Here is a 16363-nt window from a genome sequence, read left to right on the forward strand (position 1 = left end):
ACACTGGCTGCTTTTCTATGGAGCTCTGTCTTCCTCTCCCAGGCTGCAGCTGACTTAGCATCAGGGCATGATAGAGGGGCCGCTCATTGACCAAACCAAGGTTCAAAGATTGAGTCATGCCTGCAAAAAGCCATGAATAAAAATCCGAACTTTTAAAAATAGTTGGGGGGCTTTTCTCTTCAGTTTCCTAGTTTTGGCTCCTTTAGGAGACATCCTGTTCAAGAGGCTTTTCCCATGTGGGCGAGGAACTTGGTCTTACTTTAAATGAAAGCTGTAATTCTCACATGACTCCAGAAACTGGGGCTTTTAAGAAAAACACCAACCGTCACCAGATCTGGCAATGCTGTGAGCTCAGCACAGTAACTTCCCAACTATAGGATCGGATCCATTCACGGTCAGTGCCTCCATCTGAACTGAGACTCTGATCTGCCGAGACTCCGATCTGCCGAGACTCCCAAAGGAAGAAGGGAAAGCCCACCAACCTCCACTTTCTTGAACCAGCTACGCACCTGAGGTTCCTTATTTTAACCTCTCCACCCTGCCCAGGTTCTGAGCCAGTGATTTAAGTGCAGAGCACCTGGAGCTGAAAGTGGCTGGGAGCCTCAAAGCCGCACACAAAATCAATAGTGTGTTGTAATTTACGTTCGCTGGCATGGGTGTTACGGAACATTAGCAGCCAGGGAACAGAGTAGGGTTTTATTTTGGGCGGCGGGGGAAATTATCACAAATAAATCTCTAGTCACATGGCACCTGGTCTGCTTCTGACCAGCTTGGGGCAGTCTGAGCACATTCAAGGTCAAAGAAGGACAGAAACGGGGGCCTCTGGTCCATGGGTCACTTGGCAAGGACACCAGTGCTTCTCAGTAGAGTTATCAGCTGCTCCAGCTGCATCCTACAGCCCCAAACCAGCTGTGCCCTGCCAGCCCCCCTTCCCGAACAGAAGCACACCACAGCTGGGCGTTAGTGTAAATGACAAGTTTATTGACAAGGAAAGAAGGTAATGCTTTACCAAAAAGTGAACACATCAGAGTGGATATGCAGTACAATGGAATGGCATCGACATTGAGCAATGCTCCTTGCCTGCCCTCCAGCTCCCCTTCTCACAGACCACGCTTCACGGCATGCACACACACACACACACACACACACACACACACAGAGCACAGGCCCAGAAGAGACGCACAGACACCGGGGAGGGGGAAGGAGTTCCGGGTAGGCGAGGTATTTGCTCAAGGTTTTGTTTAATTCTTTCCTGTGTTCAGGCTTTACAGAGGGTTTAACTGAGCAAGACTCGTGCCATTATTCCCAGGGACCCTCCACCGCCTCTCCCAGGTCAGTGCCCTAATCCGGTGCAGGCTCACTGAGCAGCAATCTCCATTAGCCAGCATCACAGCCAGGAGAATCTGGGGACTGCAGAATGTGCCGGCCCTTGGCAGAGAGAGAACAGGGATTTCCCCTGCTGCCCCTCCCACCCTGGCAGGACTCAGGCTTGCTCTGCCCCCTCCCAGGCACAAAGCTGAACTTCACGGTGGAAACTTATGAGAGGCCGGATGCTGCTTCACAGCTTGGCTCCGAGGGGAGAGAGGCGTGTGCCTCAGCGCACCCGGCACTTTATGAATTACTGTAATAATTATTTCCGCAGTGCTCGCAGCCCAGCTATCCTCAGGGCTTTAGACAACCAACCAAACAGCCAAGCTGGTGCATGCTCAAGTGCCTGGTTTCTACAACTCTGTCCCGCCTTCTGCTCAGCCAGGATTCATGCTGCCAAATGATCTCTGCACTGAGGACGCCGGCCAGCACATACACAAAGGATGCAGTTGCTCCCAATCTTCACTCGCTTCCCTGGCTGAGAACTGGCTTCGAGCTGAGTCTCCTCACCATGGAACCATGTTTCATCCTGCCCATGACCTGGCCTAACCTCACTGGCCTCATCCCTTTCCCCCTTATTCTCTTGGTCCACTGTTACAGTCCCGTTCTGTATCCCCAGATTCACATGCACCGAACAGGTGATCCCCGCCCAGTCTTGGGGTTCAAGAGCACAGGCTCAGTGTTGTATGTGGTCACATTAAGGGCATCACTTCACTCCTGGGGGAATTGCTGTGCCAAGCGTCAGCTGAGAGCAGCGGGGACTGCAGAAGCCGTTCTGGGGCTGGGTTGACACATTCAGCTATGTAGATGGATAGAGCCAAGCGAGCTACTATCCCCGCTTTTGTTTCACCTTTCATGGTGTCTATTCCAGCCCCGTGCCTGTGACAGGGAAACTCCCTGGCTGGCAGGAAGCAGCCACCCTCCACCCTGGGAGCCTGCTGTGTGAGCAGGAGCTGCGGCAGAGAGGAGTAAGGGAGCCTGTGTTCCCATGCCAGTGAGTTTCAGACACTAAGAACCCAAATGACTCTCAGTCTGTCGTCTTTGGCACAGAAAGCCCAGCTCTGGCGAATGGGAATGGAGGGAACGAGCCTGTGAGATCACCTCACGTACAGCACCCACTGGCCCCTGCAGCAGTAGGGTCATCTGGAGCCGAGGGTTTACAGGGCAGGAGATTGCACTCAAGACTCTCCCCCATCACGAAATATTTTGGGTGTCACAAGTGGGGGGGAGGTGAGCTGCGACTCCCAATCAGCTTCTCGGCGACTCTCCTTTGCACCCCTGGATAACGGGCGCTTGCTCCTCAGCAATTTTTGACGGCAAGCCTTCCAGGACTCTAGGAGAAAAGGCTCCCAAAGCCAGGGGCAACTTGCCCGGCAATGCCAGTGACCAGGGGCTCAGGGGGACGAGGAGTGGCTTGGACTCCTCCAGAGAATTTAACCCAAAGCGCACGGCCAGATGCTGCCGTGTCCTCCAGCTTTTGCACTCACATCTCAGCAGGAAAGTGCTCGAGGATGCTCCCATAGGCAAAGTGGCTGTGACCACCCTCTGCCGGGATTCAGATTTATCGCACAGGTCCTTCAGCCTGGACAGCATTCGGAGCTAGGCAGAACCCAACTCAGCTAGCTGAAGCTGACCCAGGGGGAAGAAGGCAGACAGACTGTCACAGGAAGACACAGGGAATGAGCGGGAAAGCGGGGGAAAAAAAGGCAATGACTGCACCCCATGCTCTGCCAAGAGCCTTGCATTCTGGGAGTCAGACCTGCTGTTTCCGTCCTCATTTTGCCATCTGCTGCCCCATTATCAAACCAGACCCTGCCAGCTCCTGCTTCCCCATGCAATGAAGACCCAATTCCAAACCCCAGGACTGCAACCAGGCAAAATAGCTGGGACACAGATTTTTTGGATGAGCATCGAGCCCCCCCCAGCACAAGTACGACCCAAAGCCCCATCCAACCCAAATAGATGCACCTTGGGTCCAAACTGGTGCTCTTCACACATCACTGGCTCTTCAAGGCTACTCTAGTCCTACCTCACCTGTGTTTCCTTGGATGTTTTCACTACTCCAAATCTTTTTTTTTTTTTTTTTCCTTTTTTCATCTGGTTACAATACAAAAAAACCCAAACGTATAAAAAATATAAAATAATAAAGTGCAGTTTGTGTTTCTATGATGCCTTTGCCTTGTTTTAATGAACAAGAGACGTATCTTTTTCAGGTTTTAAACGAGCCATATATTACAAAATATCAACTAAGCCTAACGCAGTTTAGAAAATGCTAAACATTGGCACAAGATGGAAAAGCCCACAAGAAAGAACGACAGAACAGTGGCGCTGGGGGGACATAGGAGTCGTTGAAGCAGTGGTTACAAAGTTTCCATAGACGCTAAAAATATCAAACAGTTGTTCCCTATATTATTATTAGCATGTGGATACTAATCGCTACCTTGGTTTCTCGGTGCGTTTGTCTGAAATCCTACACATGAATACAACTGCTTCCAGTTAGAGTTCTTTGCCTGCACCGATAACGGGAGTATCCAGAGTCTCCCCTCCTCCCTCTGCAGGGTGAGACATGGACCCATGATGTTAGTTTTTCAAAATGCCGTCATAGACCTGGTAGATGTACTGGGACACTTCAGGAGCCCGGCACTTCAGGGACAGCTAGGAGAGATGCAAAGCCAAAGTTAGCGCAAGAAGTCAGCAGATAACACACAGCCCATCTCTACTAGCCAGTCTGTTAATTCCTCAGGACCCATTTCACTGCATTGGATCCATACTCCACACAGCCTAATACACAGCGAGGCTGCCATGGTGCTTCACCCGCCCCACAAGGTGCCATGCACACCAAGGTGGTGCACACAGATGTCTAATAGAGAGCCAGTCTGGCCTAACGATTGTGCACCTTAAGCTGGAGACTGAACCCTGTGGATCTCAAAGCATGAGCCTCTACTAGTCGGGCTAAAAGACCATGTCCCTTAACTCTGCTGCAGCAGCAGACTCAAACCTCAAGCGGGTGACAAAGAGCCATACCATGTTAGCACAGGTTACCATTGTGTTTTCCAGGATACCATTTTTTTTCCCCTCCCTAATTTACATACAACTTCAAATATTTAGACCCAGTTACTCTCCCCAAAAGCTACTTACCACCAAAGCACTGAGTTCTGCAAAAGCGCACTCCCGCTCACGTATGGAAAGCTAGCCAATTTTGTGACCGAATTGGGGAAAGGACCTGTACACTTCTAGTAGTCCTATCCCCCAGAATTGGAATTCACACCACACTAAACCAAGATAATGGCAGTGGTATTCAGCTGGCATAGGTCAATAACCTTGAGAGGTGCTTTCCCTTAAGGGCAATGCTAACCACCAAGCTGCCAATTCCCCCAATCGCAGACCAGCTCGCAAATCAGAGCCCTGCTCGCACTACTGTATAACTAGGGAGCTTAATGCAAAGCCAAGCTCCCTTTTCAGTAGTATATTTTCAAGGATTTTAATTTTCTTTCCACACAAAGGGCCCCCCGGAGTGTGCCTTGAGATTCTCAAACCAGGAGAGAGACTCCAGCAGCAGTGAGGAGAATCTACAAGGATAAGCAGTAGGGAGGCAGGACAGCTAAAGGAAGTAGCTGCATGTGGCATGTGGGACAAGCAGTGCTCTTGCCTTTGAGTGGCTGCCACAGAGGCAAGGCCAAAGAAATCTCCAAAGTCTGGACAGCTGGTCTCTGCTTCAACAGTCAGCATGGCAGAAATCTAGTCTTGTCTACTAGAGGAGGAGGTGGAAAGGGGGGGGGTTGTGGAGAATTCTGGCAATGCTTTTGTGTTGATTTCTCTTGGCTAATTCTAGTGGTAACAATCTTGGCCAATAAAGGCCTGCTGCTGAGTCAGCATTAACCCAGCTCAGCGGGTCACTAACATAGCTATCATCAGTGGTTTCCCAACTCCTCCCAGCTCAGCAGGGATTTCCTTTGGCATTGAAATTAACAGGCCCTGCCCCAAACGAGCATGCTGGGAAGAAGCAGACTCAGATTTGAGATAGCTTGGGAAAGGATGTGTGGTGTCTCCTCTCCCTCCCCCCAAGAGCCGAAGGGTCTTACTGTGTAATTCGGGTTCCCAGGCTGAATACGTAGCTCAGCTAAGATCCAGATACCGTTGGTGAGCTTCAGAGACTGGTAGAGCATGTCCTGGCCTTCCACATTCCTCTTGGCAATGGTGTAAACATTATTGTTCTGCAGCTTACTGGAAACAGTGTCTTCAAATAGAAAAACACCTCTATTAAATCAAGGGTGCACACCAGACATACAGAGAAGAAAATACAGAACTATACCCCCGAATGTCATCTGTGTTATCCTAGAACCTAGAAGCTCTAGTCACGGACCATGGGCCCACTGTGCTAGGCAGTGTACAAACAGAACAAATGAGTGCACAGATGAGGAAAAACTGGCAACTGCATTAGACAGTGAGTCTATGGGGGAAGGTGCACACTGGAAAATGAGGTAAGAGCAGATTTGGTAATAAGTGCTCCATTTCCCCTGAGACCTCCCTTCGGATATGGGTCTCCCTGCTAATTTAGCATTTGCTTCTCCCGCAAGGGTCACACTCCCACCTCCATGATCACAGTACTCTAGGCAAGATGAGAGTTCAGCAAGGCCTGGGTCCCTTCCGTAAGTTGCAGATTCCTAGTTCCCCAAAAAAGCCCAGAACTTGGGCAAGCTGATTTTGGACATTGTGCCGTGCACTTCCGAGCCAGAGGATGCTGCTAAGTAAGAACAAATGAGATCACTGCTTAAATCTCAACTTTGGCTTCTCAGTCATTAACAATTCTCTGCACCCTGAATTCAAACGCTTTTCAGTGACTTAGCGGATGAGAGAAAACGCTTTTCCCTTCTGCCTCTCGGCAGTGGGGCTGTGATGAGGTTTTTAAACACTTTGCGACTGTAGCACTAGGAAGAGACACATAATTTTACCTGCACATAAATATACGGCTGTAACCATGACACCCATTTCTCAGGCATCTTACAGAGAAACAAGAGCAGCAGCAGGGATCCAGAACACACAGCATCCAAATCAATGGCCCACACTGATGGCCTGTGGAAGCCAAAACCCAACTTAAGGAGGGGATGGCTGTAGTCTTTCTGAGGCCAGAAGGAAAAAGACTCTGGGCCACATAGAGGCCAGGATATGAGCAGTACCCCTGTAAGTCTCATTCCTAAAGCCACACAACCTGCTGGTCTAGGAAAGCAAGTTCAGTACACAAGAACATAAGAATGGCCATACTGGGTCAAGACCATCGTCCATTCCTGCCCAGCATCTTCTCTCCAACAAGGGCCAATACTGGAGCTTCAGGGGCAGTGTCCAGAACAGGGAAAATCTGGAGTGATCCACCCTCCTCTTCCACTCCCAGCTTTTGATAGTCAGGGGATTCTTGAGATAACCACAAACATCCCTTGAGGTCCCAGCCACTCCTGGCTGTGGGCTACCGGAGTAATTTCCTGGCTTTCCAGGACGTTACTTATGGCGGTAAGTTCAGATGATGTTCTATCTACACGTTCACCAGGTGGTTTTTGTGTTCTAGCCAACTTCCAGTTGGCCTGAAGATGTTGGCACAAAGTGGGACTGAAACTCAAGCTACCCCAGGCTGACAGTCCTTTTGCTCCAATCACTAGACCACATGGTCACCCTTTTGTGTACTGGCTGAGGGCGCAATTATTCATAAGCTCAGGAAATTCAGAAAAGGGAGGAACAAGGATGTAGCCTGTATTCCCAGAATCGCCTTCCTGAGCAAAAGGGAGATAGAAGCTCCTCAAGCAATACATACTGGGGGAACCTTCTGATGTCCGTTTTGAAAACTCAGTTCCCTCCTTTGCTCCAAAATTGTTACAAGTGTTACCGCACAGGTGAGCTGAAGGCACTTGGCTGATTAGAGCACAGCATTTTCAACTCACCCACTAGAGAGAGCAGAAGGGAAGTTCAATACTGTCTATTTCCAACCTCACAAATTCAACAGCTCCCTTGTGCCAGTTCATCCTACAGCGGTGAGATGCGTGCGTGTGGAAACAAATGGGCTGGGCTGTGTCAAACCCTGGTCAGTAGCTTGTACTTTCCACAGCAACCAGGAAGATGGAGAGGAAAATGTAAACTTGGCTGCATGCAGCTGGACAGACCCAGTGTGCCCTTTGGAAACAGTGGCAAGTAAACCTCAAGGAAGGCTGCAGGCACTGGCCCAGAAAACCCACTACATGAAAAGGGATGGTGTGGTGGCAGGACAGTACAGCATCCACATAGGGAGTACTTGTGGCACCTTAGAGACTAACAAATTTATTTGAGCATAAGCTTTCGTGAGCTACAGCTCACTTCATCGGATGCATTATGATGCATTAATGCATCCGATGAAGTGAGCTGTAGCTCACGAAAGCTTATGCTCAAATAAATTTGTTAGTCTCTAAGGTGCCACAAGTACTCCTTTTCTTTTTGCGAATACAGACTAACACGGCTGCTACTCTGAAACACATAGGGAGTGTGTACCTGACCAGCCAGACTCCAGGCAGCACCTTCAATCGCCCATGTTCACGAATACTAAAATCCAGAGCACCACACAAAGGTTTTGTTTAAAGAATGGAAGTGATTAAGTCAGCACTGGAGCAGGGGGTCAAAGAAAGAGCATCTGAGTCTCAATCCATACAGCAGAGAGCAGGGAAGGGGTCTGACTTCTCACGTTCATGCTGCAATCTTGCCCTGGAGCAGCTGCCTTTCCTTCCTCCACTTACCCAGCAGATCAGGGCTGCAGCTGAGTTGCTGTAGAATCGATTATCCCTGAAGAGCAGAGAAGCTCTCGCCACAGCATGGGAACTTTGAGTTCAGGCTTTACTCAGTGAAGACCAGCAGCTGGACTAACCCTGCTGCCCCTGAAGGCTTTGGGACAGCGATTTGCAGAGGAGGGGCAGGGTTTATGCAGCTAACTACCCAGACAGAGTCAGGTTTGGGTTTTCCTCTCTTTCTTGGTTACTATGGAAACTAGGAGAGGCAAGTAACTAATGAATTCCTGAGCTAAAACCCCTCACTCCCCATTTCTCCTCCTCCCGCATACGAAGGGCCCACCTGGGTTAGGAAACGATGCAGGGCAGAACAGTCTGCTCCTAAGCTCAAATGGAGCCGGAACAGGCACAGAGTGGCTCCATTACAAGCCGTATCAGCTGACAATTGTGCTGGGCACAGACAAGCCCCAGATGGGGATCAGGATACAACCAACACATTTGTTTCTTGTGCAACCTAAGCAGATTGCCACACAGAAAAATCTGCAGAGGACCCGAAAGGCAAAGATCTACTAATGGTGGGGATGCTACATTGGGCAGTTGCTCCTGTCTGAAAGGAACATCAACCACAATAATAAGTTGCAACTTAAGGGTAGATTCGCTTCCCATGTGGAATGGAATGGGTCACGTTTAAACCCTTACATTGAGCAGCTGCTGCTCCCTGGCAGCATGCAGGTTCAAAGCGCACACAAAGGCAGAGTAACAGGTTTCAGAGTAGCAGCCGTGTTAGTCTGTATTCGCAAAAAGAAAAGGAGGACTTGTGGCACCTTAGAGACTAACAAATTTATTTGAGCATAAGCTTTCGTGAGCTACAGCTCACGGCTCTACAGCTTCCGATACTTTCACTCCAGTCACCTTAATGATGGTTGCTACCAATACATTACAGAGGGTGAGGCGCATCCTTGCACAGGATTGGCATCCTGACAGCCTGGATTCTGTTAGTGCAAACTAAAGGCTCAGACCCCTAGCAGGGGCACTGAATCAAATCACAATTGGAGCCTTTAAGTGTAAACTGGGGACCTGCTGAGAAGCATTTATTGGCCTCTTACTAGCAGCAAGCCTTGAAGATGTTAGAGAATTGCTAATTTGGCCAAGCATGTCATTTTCAACTGTTGTTCCCCAGACAGGGAAACTGGAGCTGAGCGGTCCAAGGTGATGCCTGTCCAAGATCACACAGGAAGACAGAGCTGGGGTTAGAACTCCCAGGCTCCTACTTTTGCTGTCTTGGAAGCTCATCATAAGATGACTGGACACAGAAGCCATCAGGTGACTCAACCACTTATAACAATCCAAAGACAAGTGTGCTGCGGCTTGGATTGTCATTTGAATCTTTCTGCCTCCGTCTCTATTAATACAGACTTCAGGATAAACACACACTGGAGAGCAAGTGTCATTTCCAGTTCCCTTCCATCCCCAGGTAGCAGCTCCAGTCACTTCTCTGTAAGCAAGTCTAAACCAATGTCAGTTTCTTCAAGATCGGGCAGTGTCGCTAGGCAACAGTGCCAGGCAGTGCCTTGCTCAAGCAGGACAGTTAATGCCATGCAACAGCGCTGCCTTTATAAACAGACATTTGCTGGGAGCTGTGAGATCAGCCTTGCTTTGAATTGTGCTGCATGTCTATCAGTGAGAGGAACTGCAACACACGGCAAAGCCTTGGTTAATGACCACACAGTATAAGCAGGTTTCAGAGTAGCAACCGTGTTAGTCTGTATCCGCAAAAAGAATAGGAGTACTTGTGGCACCTTAGAGACTAACAAATTTATTTGAGCATCAGCTTTCGTGGGCTACAAATGTGAGCTGTAGCTCACAAAAGCTTATGCTCAAATAAATCTTAGTCTCTAAAGTGCCACAAGTCCTCCTGTTCTTTTTGCAGGACAAGCAGAAGCTTGTAAACAGGCTATGCTGACTGCGCACAGATGCCCTTCTCTGCGCCTATGGGACCCGATGACAGTGCAAACCAATGCAAAGGATTCACGGTTCCTTTAGCAGCGCAGGATAAGCTGCATCCGTCCTCAATATGCAACTTCAAATAGGATTTTGTGAGGGGTTTTTTTTAAAAACATGTTTGTCTTCTATACAGAAAGGGTTATTTTTAATTGAATTTTTAAATTAAAAAGGTATGACAGAAGGAGTTTTCCTTCTGGGGAAACCTCTAGAATACATAACAGCCACAGCCACCACCCCTTCTCCCCATACTTTTTAATGACAAATTTAATGATTTTTGGGGGGGGGGGAGAGGAGGAGGGATGAGATGCTGGTTGCTAATTAAGGCCTCCATCCTGCAAAGACTTGCTTTACATTGAAAGCAGCTGCAATGGCTTCAATGGACCACTTGCTTGTGTAAAGCTAAGCACATGCGTAAGTCTTTGCAGAATCAAGGCTTAATTTTATAAAGGGAAAATAAGATTAATATACTATGCTCAAAAACATCAGAACTGTGCATTTTGTAACACAGGGAATTCACACACACACACTGAACCAGATGGCTACTCTCACCTAACTAGGTCCCAGATACAGGATCACATATATGAAGCTTTGCCACCTACTTATTGAGATAGGCCTTTTTCTGAGTTCAAAGCCCTCAATACTATTCAGCAGTGAACAGTTGAAATCAGCAAACAAAACCTAGTTATTTTTTCTGCAGTCAAGCAACCCTCAAATGCCTCCCTGTGCTTCTAGCGACATCTGACAGTCTGCGGATCCAGTAAAGAGATGGGTTCAAGCAGAAGGTGCATCTGCAAACCTTGCCTGATCCCATCGTGAAGAATCACAGTCATTTCCAAGTGATGTCAGAAGCACAGGGCTTTGACTTCTACTGCATGATCAAGGGGAAGCTGGGGTTTAATTCCGACATGGAGGAGCCCACCTTTAAGGTTGGGAGGGGGGAGAGGGTTTCCATACCCATTCAGGAACTGGCCTCTCTGCTCCAAGTGCCAGCAAAAGCACCAGTTGGACATTTGGTGGAGGTGGGGAGTTGGGTCTATAATGGGGACATCTGTCTGCCGGGAAATGGACTGTGACCCACCAATCCATTAGAGAGACCACTGAGCAGGCAGATGGTAACTACTGTCCATACCAATCTGGGCTGCCACTGAAATCAGAGCGCAAGGCGAAAAGTGCCCTGGGCCAGATTGTCAAGGGTCTTTAGGTAGCTAGAGATCAGATGGGAGCCTAGTAAGGTGTACAAAATGCCTGTGTGAGTTAGGCACCTAACCTGCTTCTCTAAATTCTAGTAGGTGCCCATCTACATTCTTAGGTGCCTAATCACCGTGGAAAATCTGGCCCCATGTCCCATGCACTGTCCAATCCCCCACTTGTCCCTCATTTGTATGGTGGGAGGTCAGGAGTCTGTGGAAGGAGAACAAAATGTCTGAGGCACTGACCTGCCATTTTCTGTACTCTGTTCTTATTGGATAAGAACTTGCTCTGAGACAGCTCAGCGTCTCCTCTTTGCCATTCATAATCCTGGGGAGGACCCCACTCTGTTGGCAAGGAACCGTGTGACTCCACAAATTTAGACAGCATAGGACCAAGGAATCAGGGTTGTGGAAGAGCAAGTCCTCAGTCAACTTGTACAAGCATCACCCACAACCGGCAAAAGGAGCTAAGACCAGTTATGGAACGTAGACCTATTTGTGCTGTAAAAATCCTGCTCGCGAGCCTCCTTTAGGAGGGAGACTGTATTTCACCCCACATATGGAGAACTAGGCCATATGTTCAGAATAGCCCAGTGCCCAGCTCCTCCCCTTGGAGAGCAATGGAAATCTGGTTGTTTTATTTAGGTGTGCCAATGGAAGCACTGGGGTGCTGAAATCTTTTGAAAATCTGTCCCGTCTTGTTCTTTGAACAGATTTATCACATCGACTCTGGTGTCAGAATTAGCTCCACTGTATTCAAACCTTTCTCAGAAGCAAAGGGGCTGGAGAGGACTCGGAAAGCCACTTTAGACAAAGGAACACAGTCTTCCCAGGACATTACATACAAAGCACAGAACTATGGTGACTAAGAGATCAAAAGCATTCTTTAGATTAAGCCCAAGTATTGAAGTGCAAACCAGTGAACGGTATCATTTGTATGTCAAGGGTCGGGCGAAGAGCAGCAAACAAAAGGCATGGATTGTATGGGAAAAGAATAGAAATGTACTAAGATCTTAATAAAAACTCATGCGACTGAAAATAACGGGACTGTCATTCCACCCCAGGGTTCTGGTGACACTGATAAAGAAGCAGGGCAAATAAGGTTATCAGAACTGCTCAACAGAATGACAACAAGATTACATACAGCCAGACTGGCATTATTCTTTAATTGTATGTGTGCATGTACACACACGGAGGTGGAATTCCCATTGTGGAAGGGTTTTAAAAACAGGTTGGCCAAACACCTGCCAGAGATGGTCTAGGTTTCCTTGGTCCTGCCTCAGCGTTGGGGGATGGACTAAATAACCTCTTGAGGTCCCTTTCACCCCTACATTTCTATGATTCTATGACACACCCACAGACAATACGGCTCCTGTTTTATTTGAATGGCTTGTCTGGACTAGGGTATAAGGTGCATTTTTAAAACATATTAGCTAAAATATGCAGGCAGTCAGACTAGATGATAATATATAGCCACTTTCAGCCTTAAAAATCTATTAACATCTTTTAAACTAAGATGTTTTAAGAAATTCTAGTGTGAAAAAGGAAAATTGTATTTTAACATGCATTAGTTAGTGGAGGACAATGTGTGTTTTGCAAAAAATTACCCAAGTTAAATACATTTATGAATTTGGTATCGCACATGCATGGCAGGAATGCTGACTGATGCTGGGAGCTATGAACCTGTTTAATAGCATATCCAAATGGCAGCTCCGCCATCTGACAAGTAAGAATTTCAGTGCAGAACAGGACCCTGTATTGAAATCTTTCTATGCCTGGGGAGTTCCTAAAACTTTGCCTCTCACTGCTTGGGAGGTCTCAGCTTTTTAAGCTCTTCTCACCCTTTAACTGGATTTTCCCTGCCTTCTCATGTGAGCAGAATCATCGAGGTACCAAAGTCTTAAATTAGCATAAAAGAGAGGACATGAGAAAATTGAAGTTGTACCTTTAATCTTAACTCTGACCCCTTGTGTGTATCCATGACAACAATCTTTAATTACATGATCACATGGTTTCTCCGCTAAAATATCATACAACTGTTTCCCTATGGCCTCAGATACATGTGCAGAGCCTGAATGTATTTAAAATATAAAATGCACCCATATGTATACCTTAAATAGGAGATGAGTCTATGTATTCACACTCTGGCCCAATCTGCACACGACTGTTAAGCAAGACCCACTGATTGCAATGGGACTCATGAGGGCACTGTAGTCACTTATGGGATTGGGGGCATAGGCCCAGATTTTTAAAGGTATTTAGACGTTGCTGCACTATGCATTGCAACACTTAACTGATTTAGGAGCCTAAATAACTTTTTGAAAATGAGGCATAGGCTCCTCAACCCACGAGGCGTTGCAGCGCTGAGTGCAGAATCACCTAAATACCTTTAAAAATTTGAGCCTGAATGTATAAAGTCATGCAAATTCAAGATTCAAGGGACAAAGTCACATCTAGCCCATCCTGGGGAGACAAGCGTAGGATTGCTCCTTCCAGTACATTTTGCCCACACAGATTCAGTAACATTTGAAATGTCTTCATTGATAGAAATGTTTGTGTTTCAATCTGCCTTTTATTTAAGGAAAGGATAAATAACCAGAGTTATTAGGCTAGAAGTGCTTTGAAATCTGCCTGCTGCCCAGTGACAGACACACAATCCTGGATGTACAGTAGCGCACAGCGCCATACAAGAAATTAGCAAGCTGCATCCCTGACTCTGTACAAAAATTGATCTCTGTTGTAAAGAGATTTATTTCTAATTTAAATGTCCCTTTACAGAAATCAGCATTCCTCACTCAGCTGGATGGCAGGCTTCTGGTATCATCTGTCTGGATTTTGTAAGATTTAAGCATTCACGAACATGGAAGTGAAGGGTCTTCACGGCAAGGAGAAAGGATGCCAGGCAGAGTGCATTGATGGAGGGAAGACTGTTTTGATTAGCCCCCACTTCAGCTCCTCAGGAGCTTATGCACAATTGTCGGTGTGTTCGCTCCATCTGTCAAAGGTCTGCTATAGTTCTGCTACTATATTTAAATAACCGGTTCTGCTGTGAATATGGCAGATCAGCTGGGAAATGGGGGTATTTCTAGCTCACAGCTCAATTTGTGTTGTTGAACCGGAAATCAGATAGACTGGAGAATGAATCTTGTCGTTAACAGAGTTCCTAAACCTAGAAGAGATCATACCACCATGTGGGCATGTGCTATTCAGGAATTATTTAAGTGGGTCTCATGGGATTCATATCGATTTACATTGACAAAGATGGCTTGGACATCTGTCGAAAACTAGCAGCTGTTGGAAGCAGTGATCTGTGCTGAAGAGCAGCATTGCAGCAAATTTTGAATCAGTCAACAGCCACTGAAATTCACAAGCGTTGTTCATGGCCACCGCTGCCCTGGCACAGCTGAAAGCTATGACTAGGTCCCTTGAGTATGTCTGTCCCCATCTATGCCAAGGGTATAAAAGTTACACAGCTGCACCATTCAGATTCCTCATAACAAACACGGGAGAGCTGAAATTTACAGTGAAAGCTTTAAACTGCTGCTGGTGTCTCTAGAGAGAAAAAGGCCATGATAACAGAGGTAGATTGTTTAATCCACACACCCAGGACAAGTACACACAGACTTCAGCATTTCAAGCCACTACCTCAGAGGGAAGATTGGATGATGGCCAGAGGTAGCCTACAGTAAGGCCTTGTCTACACTAGGTTTTTAGCTATGACCACCAGTGCAAACCCTTAGCGTAGACAAGATTTACACCAGTGCCGGGTGGTTTGCACTGGTGCAGCTTCCTCCAGTTTGAAACTGCAAGGGTACAAACTGTGCTTCACGTACATCAAGTCTGCACCAGTGTAGACACAGCCTAACACCTGTTATTTCCATGCCAGGCTCTCAGCCTTCCGCACCCACTAGCTCTCAGCCTGCTTGGCTCAACGATCCAGGTGATCAGTGCAGAAAATGGCTCCTGTAATTGCAGTAGGGACGAGGCATCAGCTCCGAAGACAAGAACAGAGGCGTCAGCTGATAAAAGCATTTGAAGTCCGTTTATCAGACACGACCCATTTTTCTCCCTAAACAAGCAGAGGAGGCCGATAGATTCTGCACACGCTGTCGCTTCCCTAGCGATGGATCACGCTCAAACGGGCACCGTGTCCAAAGTTCTCGCTAAAAGACTGACAGGAGCTTCCTCTCTCTGAGGCCTGGTGATGGCTGCAGATAACGCTGCAACAGAGCAATGTTATTACTCACATGGAGAGTGCAACCGTGCAGAAATCTAACGGGACAGGAGTGCTCCTGCGTGCCCCTCCGCTGAGAGCTGGGCTTCATTACAATTCCAAGCAAGCCCAGGCACAAGGTCTGGCACATGGCCGGTAAAGCAGCCAAACAGTGAAGGCTGCCAATTACTCTGCATCCTTTAATGACTCCCAGTAAAGGGGAGAAGGTGGGTAAAGTGGAGAAAGCACTGCAGTGTATAGGCTAATCACAACCAAGGGTCAGGCAGAAACCTTGACAGTAGAGTATCCTACAATTAGAGGCATTACAGCTTCCTTAGCATTGGCCAGTGTGATGGCTGCAAAATGGACCAGATGGCCCGTTGATGTATGTCAAGTAACCAGGAATTAAAACTACTTATTCCTCACAGCAGACAGATCCACTGCAGCTATGGTTTATGGAGGGTAGAAGAATTAGTTTCTGGAAGTCTTGTCAGAAATAAAGCCACCTGCTGAGACTGAACATTTAGAATCTAGGCCCAAGGGGATGGGGGAAGGACTTTAAAAACTGACAGATTGTCCATTACAAGAACGAAACCTTCCTTCTGTGCCACAGCGCCCAACAGACAGAGTGGCTAATGGATGATGGTGGAAGGAGAAGGGTATGATGGATTACAGGGCAGAACTTCCAATCAGGTGGAAATGTCTGCATGCCATTTGAGAGGCTGGAATAAAGGGAGCGCCGGAGAGGCTGCCCTCATCAGAACCCCAGGAACAGAATCAAGTCATAAGATCCAACGGCTGCTATTTGCGTCACATCTTTTGTGGTCCAAAACAGAAAAAAAATCATG

At 47.5% G+C, this 16363-nt stretch overlaps 1 protein-coding gene across 13 annotated transcripts in view; it reads right to left on the minus strand.

The window, feature by feature from the left end:
- Window positions 1–960: 960 nt before the first annotated feature.
- Window positions 961–16363, minus strand: part of AP2B1 (adaptor related protein complex 2 subunit beta 1) — a 100701-nt gene continuing 85298 nt past the window's right edge. For all 13 annotated transcript variants that reach the window (XM_043499704.1, XM_038376000.2, XM_038375995.2 and 10 more), the window contains 2 exons: window positions 5451–5605; window positions 961–4023 (listed from right to left, as the gene is read on the minus strand). In XM_043499704.1, coding sequence (XP_043355639.1) covers window positions 3949–4023; window positions 5451–5605 — 230 coding nt within the window. In that variant the 3' untranslated portion in view covers window positions 961–3948. The remainder of the gene's footprint in view (window positions 4024–5450; window positions 5606–16363) is intronic.

Source organism: Dermochelys coriacea, chromosome 17, assembly GCF_009764565.3.
Source record: "Dermochelys coriacea isolate rDerCor1 chromosome 17, rDerCor1.pri.v4, whole genome shotgun sequence".
Classification (NCBI taxonomy): Eukaryota; Metazoa; Chordata; order Testudines; family Dermochelyidae; genus Dermochelys; species Dermochelys coriacea.